Source organism: Chrysoperla carnea, chromosome 1 (genome assembly GCF_905475395.1).
Source record: "Chrysoperla carnea chromosome 1, inChrCarn1.1, whole genome shotgun sequence".
NCBI lineage: Eukaryota > Metazoa > Arthropoda > Insecta > Neuroptera > Chrysopidae > Chrysoperla > Chrysoperla carnea.
The window spans coordinates 86,177,117-86,202,240 of record NC_058337.1 but is presented as its reverse complement, the minus strand read 5'-3'; the positions used below and the strand labels follow the sequence as shown (position 1 = coordinate 86,202,240).

At 28.1% G+C, this 25,124-nt stretch overlaps 1 protein-coding gene across 1 annotated transcript; it reads right to left on the bottom strand.

Moving 5' to 3' along the window:
- Positions 1-6,733: 6,733 nt before the first annotated feature.
- LOC123304999 lies at positions 6,734-21,326 on the bottom strand. Its single transcript, XM_044886582.1, has 5 exons — positions 21,197-21,326; positions 10,972-11,064; positions 10,689-10,836; positions 8,568-8,860; positions 6,734-7,255 (listed from the first exon to the last, which is right to left on the bottom strand). Exons 1-5 carry the CDS (start codon positions 21,291-21,293, stop codon positions 7,107-7,109), a joined length of 780 nt encoding a protein of 259 aa, XP_044742517.1. The 5' UTR covers positions 21,294-21,326; the 3' UTR covers positions 6,734-7,106.
- Between the last annotated feature and the right edge of the window lie 3,798 nt (positions 21,327-25,124).

The following is a 25,124-nucleotide window of genomic DNA, read 5'->3' as shown; positions in this document are numbered from 1 at the left end:
CTGAAAAAGAAATTTCGGCGCTCGCGTTCTAGTTTTGCCTGCTTTAATTAAAAGTATTGTCATGTTAAAATGTTTTATTTTCTGTATACCAACTCTTTATGTGTTTCATTGATTATTCGACGATTTATTTTGCTCATTTATTATTAATTTTATACTGAATAATATACTTACATCTTGTAAATAGTTTAATAAATCAGCGGCGACTGGGAAATTTATAAATCTTTTGTTATTTTAAAAAAAATTTTACCCTTTCTCTGTTCAGTAAAAAAAATTTATCGCTCTTATATTGAGAAAATAATATTTGTGAAGGTCTGCTTTTGAAAACACTGTAGGTATTTTCTAAAACTTAATACTTTATACAAGGCAATGTATAATAATTCTTCAAAACGTGCTATAGTTGCTGCCCAATATCTCGGCAAGGCTATATTAAATTAATAAAACTCACCTAACGATTACGCCCATTAAGTAATTCAGTTAAGAAGTAAGAAAGTTACGAGTAGTAAATTACCTCCATCGAGTTTCCTTACTTATTGCATATAAAAAATATGTGGAAAATAATAAAACCGTGGCAGCCCTAATATTTTCCTACTTTTACTAATAGAACCCTATACCATCGTATTCGTAATGTAATAATTAATCGTAATTCGTAATTAGCTTCATTTTGATATGTAGGGTAAGACCTAGTTTCTAGAGTCAAATGTACTTTGAATCATTCGTTATTTTTCAGAAGATATTGAATTTAATTGAGCAGCATTTATATTGAAATGTGAGTGTTTTATGAGAAAGCAATTAGACTGAAAACTGATTGTCAATGTGGTGTTGTTTTCGAATAAACTAAAAATAACTTTTTTTTACGAGAAAGTAAAAATTTTATTTTTTTTGATTTTCTATTAATATTAAAAGCTGTTTATAAAAGTTTAGTCCCAAGTTTGTAACGCTTAAAAATTTGGATGCGACGAACAAAATTTGATGATTCGTGTCCATAGTCTGTCTGTCTGTGGACACGATAAATCAAAAACGAAAATAGATATCAAGCTGAAATTTTTATAGTGTGCTCAGGACGTAAAAAGTGAGGTTGGGTTCGTAAATGAGCAATATTAGTCAATTGGGTCTTGGGTCGGTAGGATCCATCTTGTTAACCGTCAAAAGTAGTGGATGCTTGTAAGAGAAACGTGTAGTGTTTTAATGATTCAGTCACACACATTTTATGATACTGTTCCCTTGGGTGAACTGTAACGATTACATGTTATAAGATCAAAGGGTAATCGTTGGGCGAATGCCAATCATAACGCATAGCCTTGAAGTGATGTGAGGCGGCAACCCTAGTACGCTTTGTATAATTAGTTATTTAATTTTGTAGGTCCAGGTAGGACGATGCATTAGCGTATGCATTCATTGGACGAGGTTCAACAAAAAGATTTGTTGCAAATTTCAGATAAATATTGGATATGGAACCTGTGTACAACTTACCTACTAAAACTTTTACGTTATAATAGTGTGAATATACGTGGAAGTGAAAAAGTTTCTTAAAATGATTTCCGTTATTAGAAAATTAAAATGATTCACGATCAGCAGTTTGTAATAAAAATGAAATACTGGGTATTAATAAAAAAAAAAATTACATATGTTTGATTCACTTTATGTGGAATGATTAATAATAAAATTCTAGTTAATTATGTGATTGTTTTCTGTTGCTGCTGTTATTTAGCTAAAAATTATGATGAACTCTTTTGTTTATTGTTTTCATTCTTTATATTTTAATATTTTTCCCTCTTTTTTTATTGCTGTATAAAATCATATTAAAACCATATACCTAGCTATCATATCAGATAGGTATTGTAAATATTAACATTACATTACATGAGGTATTACAAAACTATGGAATTTACAATGATTCTAATCTAAATGCAAATCTATGAAAACTTTTCTTAGTTGAATTTCTGCCCGTATTTATTTTTACTCTACGTCCAAATGGAGTAATAGAGATTACTGATGAGCCAAAGATGAAATGGATTCTTTATCGGGAAAATATGTTTAACCTTCATGGAAACTCTTATCAGAACTTTGTCCCCTCTATGTGTTAGTGAAGTTACACACTGACTCAAGACAAAGAGCCACCCAGTTTTCAAACTCCAGAAGAAGGGGTTTGTAAATACAATCATTCTTCATACTACCTGTGTCTAGTTAAATGCGAAGCAAATTAAAAGCTAGTAAGAATATGTATATCATTTATTCATTTAGAGACGCTCCTATTCACCACTTACACCCTCCATACATCACCCAATTTAGAAAATGCCCTTATAATATAAAAAATGTCAACTTTTAAGACAAATGAACCACATCTAATCCTTAAACCCACTTGTCCTCGCTTAGTCCAACCTCTTAACATTGACATTACTTCCATCGGACAATAAGGCAGGCGACTTTCGGCTACGGAGCTCGCTGGCTTGCTCACAAGCCTGACTCCCCGGTCGAACATTTCCCCATATAACAGGAACAAACAGTCTATGATATGTAAAAAGAGCAAATTAAAAACCAAATTAGTAGGGTATTAAAGAGGGTTTGCGGTGAAAATTATCGGTTTTTAATATAAGATGGAAATTTACGTCAAAAGTAAAATCGACTAGTTTGGTTTTTAATCTGCATCTTTCTATGAAAAAAGGAAATTTTGAAGGTGTTTTTACTCATTTTTGGAGTAGTGCGACTTATCTTAAAATTTTTCGAAGCAATCAGTTAATTTAACTCTATTACGCGTCGAATAGAAAAACTTCATCATTCTGGCGAGCAAGGAAATGAAATGGGTAGTTTTAGGTGTGTTTTTTCTATTTTTAAAAGCAATGAAAAACGTTTACGTCGAAAAATTTGTAACAAGATTAGATCTATGTTAAGTTTAGTCTTTTTGAACATGAAATCTTGAATTTTTTCTACTTCTGTGTTAGTTGTGTGAAATCAATGTTCTACGATAATGAAAATTTTTGTATTACTCTATCTGTATAATTCTCATATAAGTTAATTATTTATGTTTCTAAAAAAATGCAAAAGAAATGTAAGTGCCTACAAAGAGTACTACAGTAAGTATCATGGTAAAGTAATATATTAATTTCTCTCTTGTATTGTAGGAAATACTTAAGCGTTACATTTCTTTTTTGTCGTCTTTTTGTTATAAAAATTAATAATAATTGTAAGTTAAGAAATGTTAAGAGGGAAACAGTTATAATTTTAATAATGTGTTCATTTTTATTAGAAATAATCTTTAAACATACATGTTAAGTACAGATTACTATCTAGATTGCATGATATATTTCTTCTTCTCGAGAGTTTGGTACCAAAACTTACCTATTTTATTTTTGATTCTAGAATATGCATTAACAATATTTTTATAAGACGAAAAATTTCTGGCTGTTTTTCGATTTGACGCTTTGTTAGCGAGTTATAGGGCTTTGTTAATATCTTTTTTAATCTTTACTTGACGAATTTTAGGAAACTGAAATTTTTATAATAAACAAATACAATTTACTATATTTTACAATCAGACCATCTTTTTGCTGAGCTTAATATTTACAGAACGGGAATATTCTAGAACACAAAATTTTAACATATTTCCGAAAAAATTGTAGTAATTAAAAGTTATTTAAAAGAAGATATCAAATTTCGAAAAAAACTTTTATGTTTGGAACGTAAATGTAAATTTTTCTATAAATAATAAACCTAGAAAAAATGATGTGACGGTAAATTGTAGTAAATTTTATTTCCTGTAACTTTGTTTAAAATTTTTTTTTATCATTCAAGATCTTCGTTAGTTGAAGAAGATTTCGTTAGATCCATTTTTCCACCATTTGTCTGTTTTACATTATTCCTATATAAAAATATAGCAATAGAATTCAATTTGATTGAAGTAATATTTTGAGACATCACTTATCCAAAGTATGTACCAACACTGTAATTTGATTCAGCTTTTTTCCAGAGTTCCACAAAAGAATTTGAAGTTCCAGCTATCAGGGTACCGCGGTAATATTAAAGATAAAAAAATTGACATTATTTGATGCTTAAAAATTATTTCATGGTAAAGAGGATTTCATTTAAATCACTTCAATGAATGTAAAAAAATTTAAAATATCCCCACACAATCTCTAAAAGAAGTAGAAAAAAAATTCATAACTTAGAGACTTATAGGCAATAGATATAACAAGTAAGTTATGCTCTACATATATTCATATATATTGAAGTGATTATTTCACATGTATTAAAATTTTATTTATTTCACACTTTAGACAATCCGTTCTACTTTTGGTGAAACCGAAAATCCATAAAAAAAACTTTATATCAAAAGAAATTAAAAAAGTTCTAAATGATCCAGTATTGCTTTATTAAAGTTTTGGAATTTCAACCATTTTGGAAAGTATGGCTTTACTATTCGATAAGGTGCTAGCTTCGAGTTTTCAGGTTTTATATAAAAGTTTAAATAGTGGTTAATTTTTATACCATGTATATGAAATATGCATAGTATATTAAGTTTAGTCCTAAGTTTGTAACGCTTAAAAATATTGATACTACGAACAAAAAATTGATATGGGTGTTCGTAAAATCACCTAATTAGTCCATTTTCCGTTGTTTGTCTGTCTGTCTGTCGTCTGTCGGTCCGTCTGTCATCACGGTTACTTAAAAAAGAAAAGATACATCAAACTGAAATTTGTATAGCGTGCTTAGGATGTAAAAAGTGAGGTCAAGTTCGTAAATGAGCAACATAGGTCAATTGGGTCTTGGGTTCGTACGACCCATCTTGTAAACCGTTAGAGATAGAACAAAAGTTTAAATGTAAAAAATGTTCCTTATAAAAAAATAAACAACACTGTTTATCCGTGAGAGCGCAAATTATTCGCAAATTGTATAGTATGTATATATGGGAATATCAGTTATAAATGTGTGAGATGTATGTATGTGTAATGTGACAGAGTAATCAACACTGTCTATACATGGTATTTCAACAGTTAACTCAGTCAATTGTTGGTTTTCACTTGTTCAATAATTAAAATTTAGTGATATAATTTTTTTAGAAAGCGAAGGTCTTGTTCTGACAAATGATAACATAATGTGTCTTTAATATATTTGATTTTTAGTTAATTTTGAATATCCTAGCTCTTATTGGTCTGTTGTGTTATTAAAGGATGGATTTCTTGGTCTATTTCGACAAGGGGTTTTTTAGCTAAATTTGAATTTAAAAATCTTATGAACTTTTTGTTTATCCATAAGATTTTACAAGTTCTTAAAAAATTTTGAATTAATTTTTTGCTCGATTTTTCTAGAATTTACTCTGGACATTCGAATTTAGGAGATAAAATATGTATACTGCTCCTTTTCATCTGCTGCAATTTAAATTAAATCTCAAGTATCAAGTATGAAAAGATTTATACTTGACCCAGTTAACTTTCTGAATAGTAAATGGTATGACTTGCATACACTAGTTTGCATACATATTTATTACAAAATTTGTGTGGTCAATATGTGTAAATAATTTACCAAAACCATTTATAAAAAAATATTTTATTATACAAAAAAAAATAATATTTACATTTTTGATTAAACAAGTATATAACAAAAAGATTTATAAAAATTATCCTTAATAAATATGTAGGCAATTCAATTTTTTTACATAATTAATAAGAATCTAGATACATTTTAAATAAAATTTCAAATCCGCCTTCAGAAATTTTAACATTTATAGTGCCGCAGAAATCAGAGAGTCTGTAAAAAGAAAGCAGAAATACTACTTTGGTAGGAATATTTTTTTGCAAAATTTTGCTCATAATTTGCTGCACAGGAAGTTTACAAGTTTTGCCTTTTTCCAAGATCTCTTTTCGGATTGGTTTTGTGAATTTTGTTTACATATTATTACTACATATGCGTAATATTACTTGAAAAATTAAAAAAGGTCGACAACCACTGAATATCTAGTAACTGATTTATATGCAAAAAACTTTGCAAATTTTTTCCTCGAACCTTAAAGAAAAAATTTTACAAGAAACATTTTTTTGAATATGAGCCGGGAAATGTAAACAGTTAAAAAAAATATGTAAAACAAATCTTGGTAGATCCGTGGGCCTTAATGAGTTACGAAAAGTCTTCTGGCAACTTTTGAACTGGTATTTGACACGAGTTCCATTACAGCATTGCATTTAAAATATGTGTTTCGTGTACAATGTAATCACCTGAATATCAATTATTATTCTTCAAGATCTGTTACGTCTTGATATATGCCACTTTTTGACCAATTATTATTGAATATTTGGTCTTGCCCAATCAAGAAAGGCTCGATCAATTGATATTATCTCATTCAAAGAGAAAAGCAGCTGGGCACTCTTGATAAGTTTATTATCTAATTAAATTAAAATTAGAAAAAGAAGAGCAAAATCGCTAGAAATTATATCGTCTTGAACGTGTTATATGACTGGTGATAGTCGGAATATAGTCGAGATACGATTTATTTGAATTAAATTTGATTTGGGTATAGTGGAGGATTTGAAATTTTACTAAGAGTTAAATTAAACTTAAATTGTCTTGAGCTTTTAAAATTTGTAAAAAATCTTAAGACTAGGTTATTTAATTATTTATTCTATCTTTAAGTAGAAAGTATTTTTAGTTTTCGTCGTTTTAATGAATTTTTCACAGAAAACAGGCAAGATTGTTTAATTATTTGCGTAACAAAAAAATATAAGGTACAAGAAATCAGGCACCATTTGGTTTTTATTTAAGTACGACGCATATGCTAATAGTTTTATATATCAACAATAAGCATTTTTACAACAATACATACATATGAAAGAGAAAAAATATCTCAAAAATCATTGTAATCGTTGGAGACGTTGATTTTAGATCCATGGTTTCTGACGGATTTATTTGACTGAAATATGTTTATATTTTGTAAATTTACTGAAATAAGACGTCAGATATTTGATATCGCAAAGTTTGAAGTAATGTAGGTACATTTTACATTAATTCAGTGTTTTTTATTTTATTTTAGGAGGCAAGTTGACTGTAGCCAACTTTTAAATAATGAGTAATTATTTACAACAAGGATGTTTCACGAAGCTAAGCTTTCAGTAGATTGTCTAGGGAAATAAAATATTGAAATCGAAATCCTTAAATGATCTATTAAATATTTCTGTAAATGCTGTACTGACTAGATCATTAATTAATGGCCGTGTAACCACAAAACCTGGTTCCCATGTTGAATTAATTATTCGGTCCAGAATAGTTTCTGTAAATAAATAAATTAAAAATTATTAAAAAAATTAATAATAGAATTAAAAGCAACCCAGTGACGACAAATAATATTTTTTGTCATAAAAGTAAAATGATATTGAATCTCCAATTAATTCCATGGATGCATTTTTTGGGTAGAAATGTAGGGTGTTTGGTTTTTGGATGATATCTTTAAATGGGGTTTTATTTAAACCCTTTTCAAATGGATCTTGATTCATTGATAGAAAATGGATAACAAATTTTAAACAAGCTATTTTTCAGACCTGAACAATCTGATGGCAAAATAAAAACCGACAAATTCTCAATATCATTTTTGGAAATATTAAACTCTTAACGTAGTGTTGCACTAATTTAATATGAAGATAGCACGATAAGTAAAGAACAAGCTTTCATTGTACTAAAAAATAGAATTCTTTTTATGAATCACATGAATATTTGTACAAGTTTTACCTTTTCTAGTTTTACAAATAGTTATGTATGAATGACTCATAGAAATAATAATTTTCTATTTTTAAGTACAATAAATGCTTGTACTATAAAAAGTTATTTTTTAACTTTTAATTTAAAACTAAAAAATGTATTTATACAAAATATGGTGGAAGCGATGGGCAAATCAGGTCATGCTTATCATAAAAATACATTGTCATCCAATTTATGCATTATTTAATGCACTGTCCCCAAAGAGGTTATATATAACATAGAAGCTTAAAAGCATAGGAAACGCAATAAGTGAATTATTGACCGTTAAAAAAGGGACCGTCTTCCCTCTTTGTCTTGCAGCCTATCAAAGCGAGAATATTAATATTTTGAATTATTGTATAAATAAGTGCATGTCTGTGTATTTCATAGAGGTAATATTAGACAGACGAAGACAGCTATACGCATACTTTTTTAGGTCTCTCTCTATGACGATTAATCTTTTGATGGCCACATTACGGTTCTATGTTATTGCTTCTTTGACTATCCCTCATCTTGGACAGTACGCCATATTGGATTAAGAATGACATCACTTAGCATTGTAATCCAAACTAAACGTGTATGTAAATTTTCATCGATTGTGGAAAATTACTTTAATATTCAGTAGCTATATTTAATCTGATCTAACATACATAAATACGTACGTACAAAAATTAAGTTAAATAAAAGCTTATAATAAGCTTATAATAGTTACGAATAAAATACATTCATAAAGCGGTTCGGCTTATGCTCTTTATGCTGCTAACTAAATGTTGGTTAATTTTTAAGGACTACAATTTCTCAAGGGCTTGGGCTACTTAAAATGATTTTAAAAACTAATCTCTACTTACCAACAAAGTTTATACCTCGTACTAAATTACTGATATGCAAGCTTAAATTTTTAATTGTTTGAACATTTACATTTACTTTTAATGGTGTATTATAATTAATTTTACCGCTGGACATTTTTACTGGTTTTCTTGTAATGGTTGTTGTTTGTACCAGATCGTATAATGAAAGGTTCCAGTGTCCTTTATTATACATTTTTCTACCTAACATAGTACCAACGAATTCATATTCCCCAGACAAATGTTTATCTGGGAAACTTTGTGTATATTGTATTAAATTTTTTGTAAAATCACTCCTAAAACAGTAAACAAATTTTATTAATTATCTTTCAAGTCCAATCTTAAGGAATAGGCGTGAATCCAGGAATTTTGGGATAATTTAACATGTTTCCAGGAAAGTGTGTAAATAGAAAAGGATGTTACTATTACGGTGACTTCATACACAAACCGTGGATGACTTAGTGTAAATAGTGTATACAAAAAAGCATACTTAGAGATCAATTAATTATCCACTTTAAAAATATTTAGCACAAATTTACAGAAAAGAGAAGTTGCATGTTTTTTTATTTTTTTCCAAAGATTACTAAAAATAACTAAGAATTGAAAATGGTTTTTCTAAACTATAAATTCAAGCGGCAGTGACGTCAACATCTTGCTTTCGTAGCGCCATAATATCATGAATAATTACAAATGGTTTGTGTCTTAGCTGGCTTCCACTATATTATAACGCAAATTTCCATAGGAACCGATTGGATCACAGCCTCAACGGAAATTAATACGTCACTGCCGTTTTATTTATTCAAAAATATAACTATTTTTTATTAATAATTAATAAAAAAACGGAATTATTAATTTAAAAAAAAAAAAAAATATTTTAATGTACATACTTTAGGTGAATTAAGGATGTATGAGCATGGTAGTGGGGGCACAAATTTAAAAATAGATATTTTCAATTTTGATGATAAATTTATATTATTACTTGACGATATAAGACGAAAAGTAAGAATAAAATTTTTCGATATCTGGCTTAATTTTCAAAATATCAAAAATTGAAAATTTTGTTTAATTATTTAGCTTTCGATATTTCGAAAACCAAGACACATATCGAAAAATTTTATTCTTATTTTTCGTCTACATTCATGAAGTTATAACAAAATTCATCATCAAAGTTGAAAATAAGATAAAAATAATTTCAACCCTTAATCTACCCTGCTCTTACATCCCTTATATGGACGGTGACACTTAGTTTTTTTTCTTTTCTAATTCATTGCTAATATGTTTACTTTCTATAAAAAGTTTTTTTTAAATTTGTTTTCATTCATTCCAAATGAAAATTATCAAAAACTTCCAAAATATGTCGTTTTTTGAGATTCCTCCATAAGAGCCAATGTATTTTATATCGATTTTTAATGACTTTTTCTTAAAAATTTGCACGGTTACCTAAGCTGAAATTTTAACCACATATTCTTTGAGTAAAAGACTACCTACAAACAAATTTTGAGCCTTTAAATCAAACATTGTTGTCATGCTCATACATCCTTAAGTATTCTTTCATTTATATATCAATTTGTCACAAAAAAAAAAAAAAAAAATTTATGCAACTTCTCTATTATGGATAAACAGATATGAATATTAATAAATTATAGTTCGCGAGTATAGAAGGTTTCAGTGGCCGGATATGGCGTAAAGTGCTTCCAATAAGTCTAATTTGAATCAAAATTGTCGAATTTTGATAAGAGTTCATAATTATTAGTAGTATCTTCCATGAAAATATAGACTTGTGATGACAATTCTTTGATGATGACAAACATTTGATGCCAATTCTAATATAAGGTCAGAAATGAACAGAATCTCTTAAATTTGCCTACAAAGATTTTTTCTATGATAGATAGGTAAAGAACTACATCAAAACAATTGATATTAGGTTCCATGTGGATGGTCAGTTTCATTGTTATCTCTCTTCTGATGCATCTTGGTGTTAAAAAGGCTGTTAAAAATCGTAGCTTTCCTTCTTTATCAAACAAAGTTATCTTACTTATTTAGTATATTGGGGCACCTTTTTATCCTTGTTAAATTCTATGCCTAATTTTGTTTTTCATCTTTAACTCTTTACCATAAATTTACCTAAATCTTGTAACTTGTGACAAAGTCCATCCTGATTCCGTAATATTTTTCAATTTTAATTTATAATTTAAATTATTTCCACCACGTATTTGGACAACTTCGTCAGCGTAAAATGGATCAAATGGTGGTATATTATACTCTGGTACACCTAAAAAAATAAAATAAATATTTTGAAGAGTTAAATTATTAGATCAGAACATTTTAGAAAGGTAAAATACGGAAATCTTACAAACACATATTTTATGTATAAGGAAGTTTGTAAATGTTATAAAACATTAAATACCTGTTTTAAAAAATGGCCGTACAGCATTTAATGCATCCTTGACACAATTATCAAAATTGGATTGACGTTTATTACATCCTCGAAAATAATCAACTGAAATATTCAAAAATTTAACTTGTTATAATTTTGTTAAAGAATAAAAATATATGTTAAAGAATTCAAGCCTAATACAGGGTAACGAATCGAAACGCTTTTATTTCAAACAGTTATACTGAACATAATACACAAGTTTCACAATTTTATTAGGTACTAGCAGATACCCACCCGCGTTGCTGGGAAAGTTCTCCTTTAGACTATCTCGTTATAGCCCTCACTTATCCACCCTTTTGTTCACAATTTTATGGATTTTAATTTTTTGGTGGGGAACTCTTTTAAAATTGAAGTTTTGCCTATGATACTGACTGACATTGTAAACTCTATAGGTCCAATCATTAAATTAACCTGATTTTTATACTTTTTGGATCAAAATTACCCCATCCACCGAGTTTTATCAAATTTCAAAACAAAATTTTTTTTGCAATTTTCTCGATTTTATCAAAGGGGTAAAAAACCCCTTAAAAAAATTGCAAAAAATAGAGAAATTTTTGTCATTTCCAATTTCGATAAAACTCAGTACAAAAGGTAGTTTTGACACAAAAAGTTAAAAAATCAGGTACATTTGACGACTGGTCGAATAGTTTTTGAGATACAGGCTAAAATCTATCCAAATATTGGGATATCTCAGAAACTCTGCATCCAATCATTAAATTAACCTGATTTTTATATATTTGGATCAAAATTACCCTATCTAAAAATAAAAATTTTGGAATTTGCAAGTTATTATATACAAGTTTTTGATATTTCTTAATAAAATAAGAAAATACCGTTAAAAAATTTGACCATAAATGTGGAGTATTTATGACTGAGATCGGGTTTATTTTCTGACTCATATTCTATGTTTGCTATAAGAATACGTTGCTAAATTCTGTTTTGCTAGAAAGCGATACCGCTGTTTGTTACATGAATGAGATTTTATTTAAGCTACAAAAAAATCATCGAAATTCCCTAATGCATAGTACGTTACGCAGTTGAAACGTACTATACATACGCGAACTGTTTAATTGAAATAAAATAAAGATGAGTCTCCATGCAATAAGTTACAATAAATTTCTTAAAAATAAATTGTAGATATTTATCTTCTTAATTATATAATTCGATTATAAAGTCCAGTAGCAGTGTATATAATAAAAATAATTTGAAGAAAGTAAAAATATGAGAAATAATTTTTTATGTTAATATAATTATTTTGAAAAAAATGATCAAGTGGGAATTAAAATGATATACAGATGTTTTCATTTTAGCATTTAATAGTATGCAAAATATGTCGAATCTATTGACTGTTTCGTTGAGGCATCCATTAAGGTAGTTTGGCTATACATTCACTTTTCTTAAGAATTTGATGAAATTGCAATATAGCGTTAATATGTATGTATTTAATTTGTCGAAACAAAAAAAAAAAAAAAAAAATTCCCATCGATGGTGAAGCGAAATATTTATAATAAAAGTGCTCATAATTAACATACAACGGGACCGATAAAGTAAAAAAAGGCAAGTTTCGTGTATATCTTAAAAACTACTATTTAATAAAATAAAGATTTAGGAAAATTTAGATATGCTAATTTTAATCGACTTGTTTTTCTTGTTTTCTCGAGATAAACAAAAAAAAAAAAAGAAGCTTATAAATAAGCTGCTATGTACATGTACTAAGTATTATGTACAGTACCATTAATGACTGTAATGACGCACTACTTTATACTCAAATTACAAATTTTGTGAGTAAATATAACATGTTTCTCGATAAAGAAGAAATCAACATTATACATTTAATGAAAAGTATTTGAATATATTTTCGAAAAGCAAAGGTCATAAAACAATAAGGAGATTGGAACGTTTTTCCTTCCTCTAAGGTCAAAAGTAACTAAGGTTTGGCTCATTGAACCATTTTGTCTCCAAAAAAGTTGGGATACTGTATACAAAACTAGTACCTACACGAAATTTTTAATAGATAATAACTTCACATCATTGATAAGATAAGATATAAATATGTACGAAAGTCAAGCTTTTTATTTTGGAGAATTATTTTAATTTAATAAATTTAAAATCCGTTTTTTAAAATGAAGATAGAAAAACAAAAAGATTTCTGACAATAGGTACGGAATCCTTAAATACAACTTGTTCATGTATGTGTGCAAAATTTATAGATATTTATTATAATAAATATTTATTCTTATATCATATATTATAAATAACCAATTTTATATAATAAAATTATAAAAAAAAAATTAAAACTAGCTGTACACACAAATAATACTTTTAAAATTTTTAAATTATATAGGTTTATAAAACAACTTTTACATTAGGTTCATATACCTATTAATTAATTTAAACAAATAATTTATATTTTTAAGAAATAAAACAATTATTTTGATTTTGATCCATTTGTAATTTCTGAAATTTCGGTATTGACGAAAGTTGATTTCAACGATCATTCAGTTTAACAACACTCGTTATTAAGATGCACTATATTTTAAATAAGAAATTATTTTTTCTCTCCTTCAGGCGGGAAATGTCAACTTTCGCCTCGTTGTGCTAAACGCATTTACCGCATTTCACATTCCTCGAGCAGAAAGACAGTATTATACTCAACACGGAAGCAAGTAAAGAATGTCTCAGATCCCAATGTTTGTCAATGAATATGAGAACTGAGACATTCTTTACCTTTGCTTCCTAGATGTGTAATACACTATTGTTTTTCATTTATTAAAAATTCCATGTTAAAAATGTCATTAATTGATCAACTAGATCAAATATTCATCATTTTACTTGACTACTCTCATGGTCTACTCGAAATTTCTAAGTTTAATAATTAATTGATAGCAATTTGAAAATTTGAACTAAACATTTTCTTCAACTATTCCATTGAAATCACAATCTTAAATTGTTAATTATTATTACAGTCCATAAAGGACATACTATGTCTATGTACATGCCTTTACCTATGAGCTACTCCGCGATTCTGAGTTTTAACTAAAAGTCTGTAAATAGATTGAGAGCCAGACCAAAAAAAAATTATCTCAATTTAATAAAACTGATCATTTGAGGATTTGTTATTGTACATACACATACTCGGTCAGTCAAGCGAACGGTAGAACAGAGATCAGACATATGCTATCAAAACGGTTATGATTGCGGGGTATTTAAATGAAGTTATTAAAGCTGAAAATTTTTATACAGATTGTATATTGCATATAAATAACAGTTGTGACAGTCAGTCAGTAAAATGTGAGAACACAGCTGGCCAGTCAGCCCTATAAATGTATATACAATAATTAAATTAGATGCAATTAATTTTTTAAACTTGAAAATTCTTTTAGAGGAAAAAATACACTTTTTTGTGCAATAAAACGATGTCAGTATATCCAATTTTAGCTAAACCGCGTAGTCTGTTGTTTTATTCAAACGTCTTACTGCATAATGCAACGTAAATATATGGCCAGAATCGAAGGGAATACCAAACAACAACGAAAATGTGCAAATACCCAATACTATATAACATCGTAAAGTGAATACAAACAATTAATTAATTCATTATTATGCCCATTTGATAATAACCTATTTGCGGTGTTGTTTGGTGTTCGCATTTTGACTGACCGCAACATTACACATTTACATCATTAATTATTATCAAAAATTTTCAAGACAAATTAAGAATAAACTAAACTAAAAATTAAAATAATTAACAATAAGTATAATTTCTTCTATCAGGCTAAATCTTATTTAATGAAGAACAAAAATTAAATAATATATTTTGAAAAAGAAAGTGTTTTCTAAAATGCATGCCATAATATTTTTATAAATATTATTGACCCATGTGTTTTTTTGTTGTTGTTTATAAATATTAATAAAATAACCAATGGCTATTTTTTTTTAAATTACCATAATTTGTAGTATAATAATATATAAAAAAAAAACGTAAAAGAATTAGAAGAATTATTTTTATTCATAATCGCGTGATTGATAACCACTTTCATATAAATCTTCATTTTCGCTTAGTGTTATTAGTTTTGTGTGTTAATTTCACTTCTAATTTTCATGTCTAAGCTCAGAGAAGGTGGAAAAGTATCTCATCTAAATTGATAGTGTCAAGGGAAACATATTGGCTATAGCGATATCGGTACCTCAATGATAAAATGAGCAGGAAAAACAAATAAACTATTCTCTTTCCTATGCTAAATGCTAGCCCTTTAAGAAAATGGTGTACAGGTTTTGACTTTGTTGTACTCTGAGTGATTTTTAACAAAAGAGGTATTTTCCGAAGTGAGATGGATGATACTCATTGAGAATATCTGATCCTATACCTGCTCCTACCTTGAGAGCTAGATCCTCTGAAGAGTAAGAATTGCCCAGCACTGCTTTAAGCCATTAAGCACATTGTGGACCAGAAACACAATGTAATATATGTATATTAGTAGAATAAGAAAATTTGGAAATATTAATTGATGAGTTATAGGATACTCATTTAGGAGTGGCACAGAATAACTTGTCCTGAAAACTATACATTCATTTTTTGTTATCACGCGAAAAAAAGTACTTACGAGATTTCAATGGGATTAAAGTTATCCGTGGACTATTCGAAAGCTATTCATAAAGCAATCACGGCTTCGAGGATATTAGACTGTTATTGTGTAAAATAATAAAGGGCCATTCATTAATTACGTATGGGTTCCGAGAGACAGGGAGGTGGTTTACAAAATCTTAGATAGCCTTAGCGTAGGGAGTGAAGCTAAACCCTTTCTTACGTTATATTTTGTCGTAATTTAATACTAGAAATATAGTTCCATTTCGGATGCCGAATGATTCTACATTTTATAGAGTACACTTTGATTAATACTTTTTAAAACCTCAATTTTTTTTTTTAAATTTAACTTACGATTTACGGAATTAATATTATCAATATTGATAATTTTTTAGGTCGTTTTCTTTGGTAACACACAAATTTTTGAATAAAATTAGTAATTTTGTTTGATAAATGTCATAAATATTTTTTCCTTAAAATTAAATAACTTTAGAGATTGATTGCTTTACAATGAAAAGGTTGCTCTACATTTCAAAATGTGTAGGACTGATTTTAAAATTAAAATGTTAATCAACAATCAAAGTTCATTTTTCATTATTACATTTTATTGAAAAGTGGCCGCATAGTCACTTGGGCACCTACTAGTCGGAACATCACTAATAATGAGACTGACGCAAAATAATATATTGATTTAAATTAGTAATTTCTACAACAAAAATTAGCCAAATATTTGGTTAAATATTACTGTTTACGTAATCATTTGAAGTTCTAAATAAATAATAAATTTGTTAATAATAGCTTTTATTTAGCATAAGTAAATTCCAATATGTCATTCTATATTGACGAAAATACTTAACTTAATGTTCGAACAACATTGTGAAATATATTTAAAAATATTGCTAAATTGTTAAGAGCCAACTCAAAAAATAATAATTACGTACATTTAGAATATTTAAAAATTTAAATTTTAATAGCGTATGTCATGGACAATTTTATACCGAAAATACCTCTTAAGCTTTTGTCTAAAGCTCAATCAATATCAAATAGACTATATGACTAGTACGATCTACTATTTAATTTATTAAATTTATTAAAAATTCCAACGAGCGCGGCGCCTAATAAAACTTTCAGAAGGAAAGAAAATTCATGAATGTTTTTATCTATTTTAGATTCTACATAGTTTATTTTTTTATCTATGAGGTAGACATAAACATTCTTTGATTATAAAAAATATAAATAGAAAATAAAATTATTTTCTTGGCTAAGATCTGTAAGTAGGTACAGCATTCAACTTTTGATTTTCAAATGGACGACGATATCTTTTTCGAAAAACATTTTTGTTGCTGTGTACAGAAGGTCAAGTAATTAAAATAGTGGCCCATTTGAAAATCAAAAGTTAGATGCTGTAATTCCTAAGATGAAAGATGATAAAAGATTTTTTCATTTTTTCGCTTTTGCTCGTTCAAATAAACTAGATTGAAAATGACTAAATACATAAATTTTATTTTTTCAAAATTTCCCACCTAAAATAAGGGGGTGGAACGTTAAAAACTGTTTATCTGGTATAATGGAAATCACTGCACTCTATATCCCGAATATATTCCAAGGTTTCTCTGATTCTTTTTTCATGTTTTAGCGGTATAATGGCAAACACTTACAATCCCCCGATTTTCTTTAATTGCTTACTCTTTGGGCACTAGGAATATGACGGAGACACACTGGTTATACAATTTCGAATTCAAATACTTCGTTGTTTTGTATGTTAACATTTATTTCATCAATGTGCGTTGGTTATTAGTAGATTTATGTAAAACCACTTTGCTCGTTGTGTTAATTTTAAACTACTCAATCGGGTTTCATCCTTGGTTCGATTACACTGAATCGAAAATACGTAAAACTCAATCACTCAACAATTAAATACAGCTATTGTTTGTATATATAAACATCGAATATGTGTTTAATCCTAATAATACGTGTTTAATGTTGTGTATACAGTCTCGTTTAAATTCGTGCATTCCAATGCTGCTTTTAGATCGAGATTCTATTATGCGTATCCTTGCCGGGATGTAGGACAGTAGCCCAGGCATGTAATTGTACGTTAATTTTAAATATAATATCTCGATGAGGCTATATACTCCGGAAACTGGACCGGTTTTCGTGGCCGATTAAGTTCCATGAAATCGACCTATGGTTTTCAGCCTATTTTTTCTGCTGAAGCAAAAAATCAAGGTTGTTTTTTCGAGTTGAGGCGCGGTAACTTTTTATAGGAAATTTAGTTATTTATAACGCTACCAAGTATGCTAGGTAATGATTTTTTTTACTGTGAAATCGATAATACTATTCTCTAAAATTAACATCTCGAATTTTTCAAAAATATTGAATAGAAAAAATTTTTGGGAGAATACCGGAAACTAGCACTTTGTTTTAGACATATTTGATTATATCTCGAGTTCTAATGAAAATAGGAAACTCTACGTCTCATTTTCAAGCTAATGGTCGAAACATTTAATTTAAGTATCTTACAATACCCAAATATTGTATAAAAAGATATTACACCGGTTTAAATTAGAAAATTTTATGAAAAAATTACATGTAATTTAACGGCCAAAAATAAAATACCAATAATATGAATATGCCATCTTGTAATATAAATGTAATATAAATGAAAAATTTTCCACTTAACTCTAATTTGATTTTTCAAACTTAATCACTAACTTAATTTTTCCCGGAGATATGATCATTTGAAGTTAGATGCCGGCATTTGAATTAGGTGCATTTACTGTAGAAAACCATGGGTCGTTTTCGTGGAACTCAATCGGCCATAAAAACCGGCTCAGCGACTGGTGGAATAGGTTGAAATAGATCAGGATATTAGAATTATAGAATTAGACTATTTCTATATTAATAATTTTAAAATGCTTTATTTTCCTGCGCTTCTATCAACAAAGTCTTCGAAAATCGACCTAAAACCGTTATATATCTTTTGTCATGAGGGAACTTTTTATTTCTCTCAAATTTTTTAACATTTGTAAAGAAATTCAATACAATTTTCTCTTGCATTATAAGTAATCTTTCTTTTAATTATAATTACCCAATAGGGGAAAAGCCGTTAACTTAATTACATTCAATGACTTTTACATTTGAATTAAATTAATTATTTATTCATTTGTGCCTTTTGTTGCTTTTCTTTACTTAATTATGATGCGTACAACTGATGGATAAAATGAAAATGACAAATGTCAACATACCTATTTGGTAAATATATACTGATTTTTACAATTGTTTTAATATTACAAATATAATAATTTTTAATGAGTAATTAATGTAATAAGTAAATAAATAATCTTATAGGTTTTAGTAACCTATAAACAAAACAAGTTAATTTATACTTTAAACTAGTTTTGATTCATTTTTTTTATGGAAATTATACAATTATTATATAAATTGGTGGTATTTAATTTCCATAATAGTTTTGTGGTTTGAATCAAATTTAAAACTAAAAAATTCTAATTTTGATTAATAAATTTTTAACTGCCTAAATTTGTTTAAAAAGAAACAGAATAATATTTTGGAAATTATAATAACAAGAACCAATTCTGTCTAATTTTCATCATGCTGCTTCTTTTAATCTTTCAACCTTTGCATTTCATAACGGTAGTATAAGTCGCTTATCATTTCTAAAGACGTACGCTGGACTAAAGGAAATTGGTTGAAAATTATGATACGTCTAGTATATTATATTTTTGTTTATATGAAATGTCGTTGGATACATTTTTAGCTTAAGCCACAGAAAAGTGTTACGTGTTTAACGTGTGTATTTGTTTATTTGCGTGTTTCTCCGCGGTCAAGTAGCTTCCTAACGAATGAAGCGATTTTGATTTACTGTTTTATGTTTGAAAGGTGACTTGATCGAAAACGTTCTTATCTAAGACTCAATCTGGTCAAATTGGAGGTAAATCCAGGAGAAAACGCGTTTTTTTACTTTTCAAAAAATAGAGGATTAAAAATTGGAACAGATTAAATCTCTAAAACCTTGTTAGAGTTGTCAATTGGTACTTTTATAGAGAGCTTTGAGAGAAAATAAAATTGTTTATTTTAAAGAAATAAAAATTAGAAAAACTGTATTATAACATGCGGCCTTATGACCTAGAGTGCTCATGCATCTACATGTATATTCATACAAGTATGACCTGTGATCTCATCGTGACTTAATAAAATAAAAGTTTGTAATTTTCCAATTTTTTTATTTCTTGAATGAAAAAATCATCAATTGAGTTTAACATGTATTTGAGATCTTCCTTTTTGCACTATATATTTATATGTTCTTCACTGCACTTCCACCATAACTTTCATTTAAAGTAGGTAGTAGATACATTACATTGAGCCCTCTTAGACCGTGAGACTTTAAGGAAACAAAACTTTCACGATTATTTTTCCTTTCCTTAGCTTTAATCGTCGCTCGAGTATCGAGCTATAGAAATCAAATTGTTCGAAAACGTTTTTCTATATATGATGATGATGGTGAATACATTTGTTTTTTAAAATTGCATTTCATTTTTCAACCCTTTCGACAGTTGCAAACTTCCTGTCAATTTTTACCACATATCGTCTTTTCAATAATTTTGTTTCGAGCAATGATTAAAATTGCAAATTTCTTAATTTTTTAAACATGCGATCACGGTTTAATTTTCACCGCGGAATTTATATTCGTCTGCATGTTTTCCAAGCTCAACCTTAAACTTTTCCAAATTTTTATAGCAATTTCAGATCAATTTCATTATAAATGATTTCAATAAAAAATATTCCCCTTTCAAATTACCAACGATTTAGAACTTATCTGATGACCTAGTATTTTTAAAAAAATTGAAACTTTTCCAATTTCTATTTTTCAATTCGATTTATCGAATTTCCAATTATATTATCTCACCAAAATTTAAATTGTACCAACTTATTATTAACATTTGAAAAAGACTTTTTCGGCATTTGATATTCTGAAAACTTTGTAAAGAAAGCATACGATATCTGAACACTAAGAAAAAATAAGATGTCTAATGCTACAGCATTCAATTACTGGAGTTTTAATAGAAAATTGCGAAGAATGCTTGTGCATGTGCTGATAATTATCAATTGTATAGTCATTGTGTCATGATTTTTAAAATAAATTTCGATTTTTGTTCCAATTTCCTATATCAATTTTTGTATTATATAAATAAGTATTTCGTCTACCATGTAGTCATCATCAGTTTGAATGAGCTAATCGTAATTACTCTTATATTGTATGATACTCGTTGCTAATTTGGTAGCGACTGCGTTCATACTGACGATCAATAAATTGTGTTCAAAACACGTATTTAAATAATACAAAAATTGATCTGAAATTAGGGCAAAAATCGAAATTTATTTCGAATTATTCTAGAGTTTCCATTTAATTTTTTTGATAATATTCATAGCACGATTCTTGGTTTGGGATAAACACCAAATACAATTATTTAATTTTCAATTATTTGAAACTCTTTAAGACTTTCTCAAAATTAAATAATATTTAAAAAATAATAAATTGAACGATTTTTCAACAAGTTTATTATTAAATTAAATTAAAACGCTCCTTACCAAATTTTAAATTTCGTTGTTGCCCACATACGGAATGTGAATTTAAAACTATAACACATGTTGTAATAAAGATTAACAAATTTAACAATGGTCCCATTTTGCACTAAAATTATTTATCCAACCAACAAGCACACTATTTATAAAATAAAACTTACAATAAAAAATAAAGTAATAATACAATAATTTAATTACTTAAATAATTAATTACTGCATGTAATTATAGTACAAAAAATTAATAACTATTGATTTACAAAATCATAATATTATTAAATAAATAAATCTGTTTATTAAAAAAAAAAAATGTGTGCCTTCTTCTTAGTGCAAATGTAACTGCCATTTTCTGGTATCCCTACCATAATCAGTTTTAAATAATCAGTCAGATATAAAGTAAAGGTATATTATACCTATGTTCAATCACTTTTTCTTTCTTACAATAAAAATTAACTTGTTTGGCCATTTTAATTTCACCATTCTTATTATTATCGTATCAATTGCACAAGACTTAAGTAGTTGGAAGTAAATTCAAATAATTACATACTTAAAGAATGCCATCTATGTGTACATCTTAGTAACATTGTATGCCTAAGATGTTATGTATAACGTAGCATAATATTTATTGTGAAAAGGAATTGTTCACTATTGCAATAATGCGGTAGTAATATACTCCAAATATATGCATGGAATGACATGCACTCTAAACATTCATCAAGATACAATAATTCAATCATATTGGCAAAAGTAAGATAAATAACTTAAAACAAGTGAAAAAAAGACAATTGACTGAGTTACCATGTATAGACAGTGTTGATTACGCAATCGTTTGTTTTTTTACGTTGTAAGTAAGGAAAGATAAACAAACAAACACATACATAATATATGTATCGTATAAATTTAAAATTTAAACAGTAGGTACCTGTATATACATACCGTATAAAGTTTCTAAGCTAATTTGCGCTCTCACGGTTAAACAGTGATGTTTACGAAAAAATGTTTCAAAGAAAATTTGTTTATATTTTTTTATAAGAAACATTTTTTTTTAAGCTTTGGTTATATCTTACGGCTTACAAGATGGGTCCTACGGACAAAAAAACCTTGACCCATGTTTCTCATTTACTAACTCGACCTCACTTGTACTCGACCTCACAAACAGTCCAGCTATAATCCTACCACATTGAAACGTTACAATGGCATTGATAGCGTTTTTCTATGTTTGCAATATTCTGATGGAACCGCTCCTCATCCAGAAAAAAGTCCAAATGAGAATGTAAAAAGTGGATTTTCAAGCACATGTTTCAATCCAGTATTTGGAATGATGATAACATATTTTCTATGAGTTCAGCATAGTTGTCACTCCTTTTATTTCCTAAGAAGTTTTTTGCAACAAGGCGAAAATCATCTCAGGCTTTTTTTTCTATAAATGGAATATACCTTCCTTGACCTTCTTTGGCGTCACTTTTTTGTTCATTGTTTTTACGAAATTTTTCATCAGTCCTACTTTAATATGCAATGGCAGAAGTACTACTTTTTGTGGGTTAACTAAAAGAACATTAAAAAAAATTTTTTTTTCAGGCGGATGGATCTGGCGATGGAGCCACAACTTTTTTTTTATAATGCTCTTTTCTATCACGACTATCCCATTCACAAATAAAGCAACAAAATTTCGTATAGCCTAATTGTAGTCCAAGCAGCATAGCTACGACTTTCAAATCCAAGCAGATTTGCCATTGGTGTCATTGGTGTGCCACCATACTTAATCCGTAACAGAAGGGTTTTATCTATTTTTTTAATTTATAGAATTATCAAGTTCAGTGAGATTAGAACCATTAAAATCGGAATATGTCAAGTATCGTAAAAACTTAAACTAATAAATCATTTTTACTTGTCAATTTGTATTCAGCATGGGTAGTTAAGTAGAAATTTGTTAAAATTAGGTTAGGTTGGGTTATATTGGCAGTCCACGAAATACACACTTAGGCTATAGAGCCCAATGTGATACCATATATGTGTTTTACCACCTTTCCGCTGATAATTTCAATTATCAGCTCCTCAATTTCAGAGGCTGAGTGCACCTCCTTCATGCATATACTATGCACTACTTCAGCCCATTACAACTATTAACTAAATTAATTTTGTTGTGACGGCGGGAATCGAACCCGCTACTCTAAGCATACCGCGGACGGAATTTTTGTTAAAATTACTTTGAATACTTTTACGTTGTAGACCAGTGAATGATATAACAAATAATAAAACAGACATTGATGTTTAATTTTCCTATTTGACACATCTCTTCTCATATTTATATTCATTTTTTTATGTGTTCTGAATATGAATAAAATCAAGTTTAAATTAAAACATGATAACAATCCAGAAAAATTGTAAACCAATTTTCAAAAGTATTTAGCTTCTTTAAAATTGTAGACACGCATTTTTTGATCTTTTTATTGTGTAATACGAATTGGTAACTCTACTTTCACTGAATATTTATGTTCAATCAGTAATAAAATATATATAATATGTATATAAGTTCATGATCTTAAGATATTAGATAGCGGATTACATTACTGTCTGATATGAAGAGTATGTATATTGATGGTTAATAGAGTCTTCAAGATCTTCCGATTTTCCAATGGGATTTATTCTAAGTGCTCTTTTTGTATATAGATCTTCGTTTTTAAGACTTTTTTAACGTCAATTTGTTACTCACGAGAGATGTGAATGAAAAACAATTTTTTTCGCCGTGCCATCAATTCTCAATCCTCATATACATGTGTTCAAAACCCAATAGTTAAGGAGTGAGGTGCACTATTAAACTTTACCAAGAAAGTAAAGACATCGTTGAGTAGCGTTCATAATTAACGTTTTTTGTATTGCTAACATAAATATAATTAAAATTTTGTGTTAAAATGTCGCCCCACTGCCTGTCAACTCATTATTGCTCTTCTAAAAATTGAAGACGTAGCTCTCAGAGGAGGATCTGGGTCGTTTCGTATGGATGAAGCTGCAGATAAATAATTTTTTTTTAAATTTACTGTGAACGAACAGATGAAAGTACACAAACAGAACCGAAAACTTCCAAAGTTAAAATTTTTTGGTTTACACCTTTACATACTCACAAATTTCTCACAGTAATTTTTTTTTTTAATGGTAGTTAGTTTGAATAAAATTGAAAGCTAGAAAAAGTTTCAACCACATATATTATTTGAAAAATAAAAGTTTTAAATCGGGCGTGAACAAAATGCTCATAACGCGCATGTTGACGGGTTAATTATCTGAAAATATGAATATGATATTTTGTATGGCATTATTGATGCTACCGTAAGTTCTGGTTTATTTTTTCAAACATTCTACTAGTAAAACAACAAAAATAATATTCCTAATAAAAATTAAAACCTAAGATTTTTCGCTAAGTTGATATTTGATGAATTTTCGAAAGGACCCACCTAATCAAACCCACCATCATTAGGATAATTAATCAAACCCACCTTAGTAGATGTGTATTTGTATAAAAATTTTTTTAACTCTTTTGAATACGATCAAAATTCGAAATTTTTAAATATGAATAAAGAAATTTTTTTATTTACTTATGTTGTTTGAAACTTTACCCATAAAAATGTTAATTATATTTACTAGGCAACTTTCAATACCGTGTTGATGTACACTCTGTAGTAATCTTGTATCAAAAAGAAATGATGATACTATTTATCCTTTGGTGCGGTTTTCAATAATCAAATTTCGAAATATTCCTGAAAAGGGAATACTTTATGTTTTTATGTTTTTAGTACAAAGTTTGAAAATAAAATCAGTTTTTCGAAAATAATTGGACAAGGATGATAAATTTTTTGTAGGATCAACATTTATCAAACCAAAATTTTTTTTTTGTAATTTGATGAAACTCGGTGGATGGGGTAATTTTGATCAAAAAAATATA